Below are 8,081 nucleotides of genomic sequence, written 5' to 3'. Positions count from 1 at the left end.
TGCAAAGAGTGACGAGGGAGAGAAGGTTGAATTAGGTGACTGCTGTATTACGTGGCACCCGAGCTCGCAGACCATGACAGGCCCAAATATGGGCATCTGTAAGTGGCGAGAACACGTGGTCACTCAAAAGTAACTGTAATTTACATTCAAGGGGCGATGTTGAAATTTATAATCCAGGTAACTTGCCACTATTTCCAGAGGGATTATTGACAAGTACATGTTAGGAGCAGAAAATGTTCTCTGCTACCCACATACAATAACAAATAATTTTTTTTCCTTGTCAGTTACGTCAGTCACCTTGGTAACTGTGATGGACATAGCCTCAAAGTTAATTATGGCTCTGTGTAAGTTGATTCGTTCTTGTCAGTGGTACTAAAGTCACGCGAGAAATTCAAACATGGAGTGACGCATTATATAATCAAAGTGATCAGCCGCTTGTTTTTTGCAAGCATAATTACAAAAATGCATACATGATCGTACATCTTTGCCATTTTCGAGTTAATAGTTTTCGTTGAACTTTAAAGATAGGAAATCAAAGAAATAAACTATCCAAAAGTGAGGGTCAATAAATGTATTAGTGATATTTCACTATTACTTTGGTTATTGCTAATATTTCTTTGTTTGCATTGAAATCCAAATATACGTTTGTAATTAAAAAAGATGAATGAAAATTTAACATGAAAATGTTTTACTTTTTTTTTATCATTTAGTGATTGTACTATTTATTTACTTAGATGTTATTCAAAATAGTAAAAACATAGAAGTTCAGAACCAGGTAATCGGAACAAAATAGAAAAGGATTTAGCAGAGTTCCTCAAAATTGTAAACAAACCAATATTAAAGACATGTTAAAATCTGAAACCTGTATTGTTCTAGTTCCAAACATTCTAATTTCAGTGTGCACACTAAAATATGAATTTCAAAACAAAATTTAAATATGGATAAAAGATATTATGTAAAAAGTTTTGTAAAAAAAAAAAAAAAAAAAAAAGACTTTTTTTTTACAATTTTATAAAAACGAGTACTATAACTGCTTTCATAACTTTTTTTTTATGTCCACCATTACAAAATACACACAATGAAAACCTCTTGACCTTTCTATACATTTCTTGAACGATCTGTTACATATAAGCTGGAATTGCATATTAACAGGGGAAAAACATTTGTACAGATAAAAAAAAGATGGGAAAAGTCCATAACCCATCCTGTACATAAATATACAGTATACTCCCACCGTGAGCAGGAACTACTGGTGAGAAGGCATGACTGTTAAACAGCCAGGAAATCTTTTAATTGGGTTGTTCTTCGTTTTTCTGCTACATCCATTTGATTTTCCAGATCCTTAAAAAATAAATAATAAATAAATATATAACAAATAAAATGTATATGTTTTACTTTCTACTGAAAATGTTATACAGAATATATCACAGGAGTAGTCTTTATCCAAGTTGTTTAAAGCAAATCCCCCCCCCCCCAGTAGAATTCCAGTGAGTGGTCTTTAACTACTTTATCACTGGAGCCTGAGGACTGCAACTCAGTGTAAGAAACGGCACCCTTTCCTCACGGTAGTACACAACATATTACAAACACTAAATAAATGTATACTTCCTGGTTATCTGAGTAAACACATTAATGGAATTTTTTAGTAGTAGTCATGAATAATGGTGTACTTGGTACCAACACTAATGTTCATCCTGCTCATAACATGACAGAGTGCCTGTAAAAGATCTTGTAACTGCTGCTTTAACTTTGTAGCTGAGGTCTCATTAAAGGTATGATCCTGCCATAAACCTACTGTGATAATGCTATTTATCACAGTATGCTGTTGTGCAGCTGGTCACCATAAAAAAATAAAATACCTACAGAAGCTTTCAACACTGTCTCTCTTCCTCAGCTATGAATACATAAATATGTTACTATATCTATTTGTAAAAGAATAAGAGAAGTTTACCTCAATATGATACATAGAACACTTCCGTATGATACTCTCTAGAAATTAAAATAAACACAATTAAAAAATCGAAAATTGAAATTTTTTTTTTCATTAAATTAATATTTTACTTGATTTTTAATAATTTTCGTTGTAATTTCTGAAGAGTATCATACGGAAGTTAACAGGAGAGTGCTCCTACAGGGATGGAATACACTTAAATAGAAAGGGTGCAAGAATATTTGCTGATGCTATCGAGGCAGTGTTAGATGGGTTGGAAAACTGCTAGCTTGGGGATACAAGAACTAAGGGATTAACAGTAGACACTGGCAGAGGTGAAAGCAATTCTTGCATTGCTTCTATTGGAATGAGCAGCAGCCTGGAAAACAAGATGCAGGATATTTCAGAGACTGCTGGGAGTCATTGGGGTACAAGTAAACATGGGTTGTGTTAGGGTAGCTAAGAATAGGAATAGGTGCATGTATACTTGGTGTAGACCAATGCTAGGAGTTTGGTAAATAAATTTGATGAATTTGAGGTATTGCTCAAAACATCAAAGGCAGATATTGTTGGGATATCAGAGACACGATGTCACACAGGTATAAGGAATGCAGAACTGGAATTTGGGAGTACAATGTGTACAGAAAGGATAGGAAGGGAGTAGGGGTTATGCCATTAGTTAAGAAACACACAAAATCCAAGGAAGTGAAGCCAGTTGACATCGCTGGACAGTGCAGTGTCGAGCCAATTTAGAGTGACATAAGCATTGGAGATCAAAACTGAGAGTAGGAGTGTGGTATAGCCCTAATGACTCTGATGAGTATAATAAGAACCTGTACAGGGAAATAGAGTGGGTTAGTAAATCAGAGTGTTTTATAATGGGGATTTTAATTTCCCAGATATTGACTGGAAATTGTGGGTTGGTCACTCACACACTAGCAAGGCTTTTGTGGATTTATTGGATGATTGTTTTCTACATCAGAATGTTCGGGAGGCAACTAGAGGGAGTAATACTCTTGATCTGATTATCAGTAGTGATTCTTCATGCATTAAGAATCTGCAGATAAAGAAACCACTAGGTGGCAGTGATCAGTGTGTTGAAGTGGGATTTACTCAAAGAGGTTAACTACCATCAGGGGTAAAGGGAAGGGTTTTTGCTTTCGTAAACGCGACTACGATGGTCTGAGACAGTATTCAAATTCTATACAGTGGGACCAACTGATGATGTTACCAACAGCAAATTCAAAATGGGAAGCATTCAAAGAACTTATCTTGAAAGCTACTAGGCTTTACATACCAAGTAAGAAATATTGTTCAAGGTTTAGGCCTAAATGGATGTCAGATGAACTAATGAGATAGAGAATAAAAATGCATGGGATGCATATAAGCTGGTCTGCAACCAAGTCAAAGGAGATTAGACAGGCAAAGGCAGATTATGAGAAATCCTAGGCAAAGGATGCAAAGAAAAAGAGAAAAGAGTTCTTTACCTATGTAAACTCTAGAAGGAAAGGAATGAATCAGATTGGTCCACTGATATTGATGGTTCAACAGTTGAGGATCCTGCTCAGGTGGCTAACAAAAAAAACGAGTATTTTGCATCTACATTCACACATGGGGAGTTATTCAGGAAGGGGAATGCCAGAGGTGAAGTAAACTCTGGCAGTGAGCTAGATGATTTTGTAATAACTGAGAAGGAAAGTAGAGGGAAAATTAGCATTAGCATTAGTAGAGGCATATGATGCAAGAAAGCAAGCTTATTCAGCATCAGCCAAAAAAAAAAAAAAAAAAAAACCCACTCCCATTTCACCCCTCCGTTCGTTCGAAATACCTGTCCAGTTGAGCTTTAAATTTGTTTAGGCTATCAACTTCAACAACAAGTGATGGAAGTCGGTTCCACCAACCAACCACCCGCTGGCCAAAGGCAAATTTCCGCACATCTATCCGACATCCGTCCTTCCTCAATTTGAATTTATGCCCTCTGAGGTGATTATTCTGAGCAAGATGAAGAATCCCATTGGCATTGAGCATGCTCAAACCATTCAAAGCCTTATACACCTCTATCAGATCACCTCGCCGGTGCCTAGTCTCCAGACTCTGTAATTTGCAAAACTTAAGCCTTTCTTCGTAAGAGCAACCCTTTGTTCCATTTACTAATCTTGTTGCCCTTCTCTGTACCCGTTCCAGCAGCTCTACATCCTTCTTGAAATGAGGCCTCCAGACCTGTATACAGCACTCAAGATCTGGCCTAACCATTGCCTTATACAAGGGAATAATCACCTCCTTATCCCTGCTAGAAAAATTCCTGTATATCATTGACAAGACACCATGAGCTACTCTTGCAGCTCGTCTGCACTGCTCAGAGAACTTCATATCTGCCTGCACAATTACCCCCAGGTCCTTTTCATTCTCCACCACTGTCAGTGTAGTACCGCAGAGTTGATACGTTGCTCTGGGGTTACTGTATCCCATATGTAGTACTTTACATTTGTCAATGTTAAACTTCATTTGCCACCTCTCAGCCCATCTGTTCAACCTTTCCAGATCCTGTTGCAGCAGCATAGTGTCAGTAGTGTCCTTAACGACCCTGCCAACCTTTGTATCATCTGCAAACTTGGACATTAAACTTGATATCCCATCATCAATATCATTCATAAACACCGAAAACAACAACGGACCCAACACTGAACCTTGAGGAACTCCACTAATAACATTAGTCCACGTTGAGCAGTGTCCATTGATTACCACTCTCTGTCTTCTGCCACTCAACCATCCCCTTATCCATAGCAGCAATTTGCCTCCAATGCCACACTGCTCCAATTTGTGCAGCAGTCTTCCATGTGCAACAGTATCGAAAGCCTTTCTAAGATCCAAATATATAATATCAAAGTTATTCCCTGCATCCAGTTCTTTTGTGACTACATCATAGTATCCAATCAAATTGGTCAGGCAAGACCTGCCCTTAACAAAACCATGCTGCGTCTGAGCTATAACGGAATTCTTGTCTAGATGATCCTGCAGTGCTTCTTTAACCAGTGCCTCCATTAATTTACCTGGAACAGAAGTTAAACTAACAGGTCTATAATTACTTGTGTCAGCCTTTGATCCTCCTTTGTGAATTGGGGTTACATTTGCACATCTCCAGTCTATGGGTACCTCCCCTGAGTCCAAAGAAGCTCTCATAATTATGGCTAGGGGTTTGCATACTTCCTTTGCTGCCTCCTTTAATATAACTGGATAGATCCCATCCACCCTAGGTGCCTTTTTTATGTTTATCCTCAACAATCTCTCCTCCACTTTCCTCTCAGTTATTACAAAATCATCCAGCTCACTGCCAATGTTTACTTTACCTACATCATTCTCCTTCCTGAATAACTCCTCATGCGTGAATGTAGATGCAAAATACTCGTTTAGATTGTTAGCCACCTGAGCAGGATCCTCAACTGTTGAACCATCAATATCCAGTGGACCAATCTGATTCATCCCTTTCCTTCTCAAGTTCAAGTATGTAAAGAACTCTTCTGTTTTTCTTTGCATCCTTTGCCAATGATTTTTCGTAGTCTGCCTTTGCCTGCCTAATCTCCTTTGTGACTTGGTTACAGACCAACTTATATCTATCATAGGCTTCCATGTCACCCATTAATTTGTATGTATCCCATGCATTTTTCTTCTCTGCCACATGTCTCATTAGTTCATCTGACAACCATTTAGGCCTAAACCTTGAACAATATTTCTTAGTTGGTATGTAAAGCCTGGTAGCCTCCAAGATTAGTTCCTTGAATGCTTCCCATTTTGAGTTTGCTGTTGGTAACATCATCAGTTGGTCCCACTGCACAGAATTTAAATACTGTCTCAGACCATCATAGTCTCCTTTACGAAAACAAAAACCCTTCCCTTTACCTCTGATGGTAGTTACCTCCTTGAGTAAATCCCACTTCAACACACTGTGATCACTGCCACCTATTGGTTCATTTATCTGCAGGTTCTTAATGCATGAAGAATCACTACTGATAATCAGATCAAGAGTATTGCTCCCTCTTGTTGCCTCACGAACATGCTGATGTAGAAAACAATCATCCAATAAATCCACAAAAGCCTTGCTAGTGTTTGAGTGACCAACCCACAAATTCCAGTCAATATCTGGGAAATTAAAATCCCCCATTATAAGACTCTCTGATTTACTGGCCCACTCTATTTCCCTGTACAATATCTTATTATACTCATCAGAGTCATTAGGCCTATAACACACTCCTACTCTCAATTTTGATTTCCCTATGCTTATGTCACACCAAACTGACTCGACACTGCCCTGTCCATCGATGTCGACTGGCTTCACTTCCTTGGACTTTGTGTTTCTTAATTAATAGCATAACCCCTCCTCCCCTCCTGTCCTGTCTATCCTTTCTATACACATTGTATTCCCCAAATTCCAGTTCCGCATTACTTATATCTGTGTGACACCACGTCTCTGATATCCCAACAATATCTGCCTTTGATGTATTGAGCAATACCTCAAATTTATTTACCAAACTCCTAGCATTGGTGTACACGCAGGTATACATGCACCTGTTTCTATTCTTAGCTACCCTAACACAACCCATGTGTTTACTTGTACCGCAATGACTACCAGCAGTCTCTGAAATATCCTGCATCTTGTTTTTCAGACTTCTGCTCATTTCAATAGAAGCAGTGCAAGAATCACTTCCACCTCTGCCAGTGGCTACTGTTAATCTATTAGTCCTTGTATCCCCCCCCAACTAGCAGTTTTCCGACCCACCTAACACTGCCTCGACAGCATCAGCAAAAATTCTTGCACCCTTTCTATTTAAGTGTATCCCATCCCTGTAGAAGCAATCTCTCCTGTTAACAAGTACAGTCCAGGCTGAAAAAAATTCTACCCCTTGAGCCTTGCACAATCCCTCCAGGGCCGAATTGATCGACAAGGCTCTCATCATATACTCCCTCCTATCGTGTCTGGGCAGAATTGCAGACACTTTCAAGTTCAACCCTAATTCACGGCTTTTTTTCCAACAGTGATCTGTACTTGCTAAGTAATTCCGCCGGTCTCCTACTCTTAATATCATTGGTGCCAACGTGTACAACTATATCACCTTTTGTGCCCTTAAAAGATGATATCCGCTCTACAACGTCATCAACCTTTGCCCCTGGCAGACATACCCTGGTCCTATTCCACCTATCCTTTTTACAAAGCATGTTCCCCGTTTCCCTGACAATAGAGTCACCAACAACTACTAGTTCCTGTGGGACCAGCGCATTCTGCCTAGGGGGGCTGCTTCTGTGTTGCCTGATGACCAAGTGCAAGCTCTGGCGTTGATGTGGGCAGCTGAGAGCTTGATGGGCCCCTCAATTTATTTCCTTCGAGGGCATCCACCTGTCCTTCAAGCTCTCATAAAGGCCCATAATAACGCTGAGTTGTCGCCTGATTTCCTTGCACTCCTTACATCGTGCACACACAAAGACATCCCCCTTGGCAGTATCATGTCCCGTACCCGACTGCTCCGCAAACATCAAGCAAACAGTGCATTTTAATAGACTGTGATTCAGAGGGCAACTGTCCCCCTCAGTTCTCCCCTGAGCCACAGCACTCCCATTAGCTTGAGCCTTTTGCTTTGCTGCTCTGGTCAGAGTCATGATTCCGATTTAATTCAATAAAATTCAAAACAAAAATTAAATCCTTAAGTTATATCCCAAAACAGTTATGTTATATATATATTTTTTTCGGTATCTAGTGTTTTCTACGAGTTCCCTTTATACAACTTCCGTATCACGTGTACCACTATAGTTATGTATTAATTATTTGTTACGATTAAATCGTTATATATATTTATAGAGTTAAAAATACAATTTAACTGACAATAAAGTTTATCAAGATTAATAGATTTACTGATTAATTGACAATATTATATTATGCACTATACTACACTAAGCTTATGCTATCGTGTAAAAATGGCGGGAATTCACGAACGGTATTTCTACGGACTCGTAAGTATTGATTAGCTTCCAAATCTCGCTATCTCAATTTAGAATAAACTAAGGATCCTGACTAGGTCTATAATCTACTTATAGAAGATAATTTGATATAACAATTGGTTAATAAATCGACTAAATTTGGTTAAAAAAAAAAAGACTTCTC

General features: G+C 38.7%; 1 protein-coding gene across 1 annotated transcript in view; it reads right to left on the bottom strand.

Moving 5' to 3' along the window:
* Nucleotides 1–1,060: 1,060 nt before the first annotated feature.
* The window catches only part of ari-2 (E3 ubiquitin-protein ligase ari-2), a 301,405-nt gene continuing 294,384 nt past the window's right edge, over nt 1,061–8,081 (bottom strand). The window contains exon 14 of the mRNA XM_090388043.1: nt 1,061–1,341. Coding sequence (XP_090244169.1) covers nt 1,270–1,341 — 72 coding nt within the window. The 3' untranslated portion in view covers nt 1,061–1,269. The remainder of the gene's footprint in view (nt 1,342–8,081) is intronic.

Source organism: Mastigoproctus giganteus, chromosome 13, assembly GCF_048544385.1.
Source record: "Mastigoproctus giganteus isolate SK-2022 chromosome 13, ASM4854438v1, whole genome shotgun sequence".
In the NCBI taxonomy this organism is placed as follows: Eukaryota; Metazoa; Arthropoda; class Arachnida; order Uropygi; family Thelyphonidae; genus Mastigoproctus; species Mastigoproctus giganteus.
Note: the sequence above shows the minus strand (reverse complement) of the source record. Positions and strands in the feature narration are given on the sequence as shown.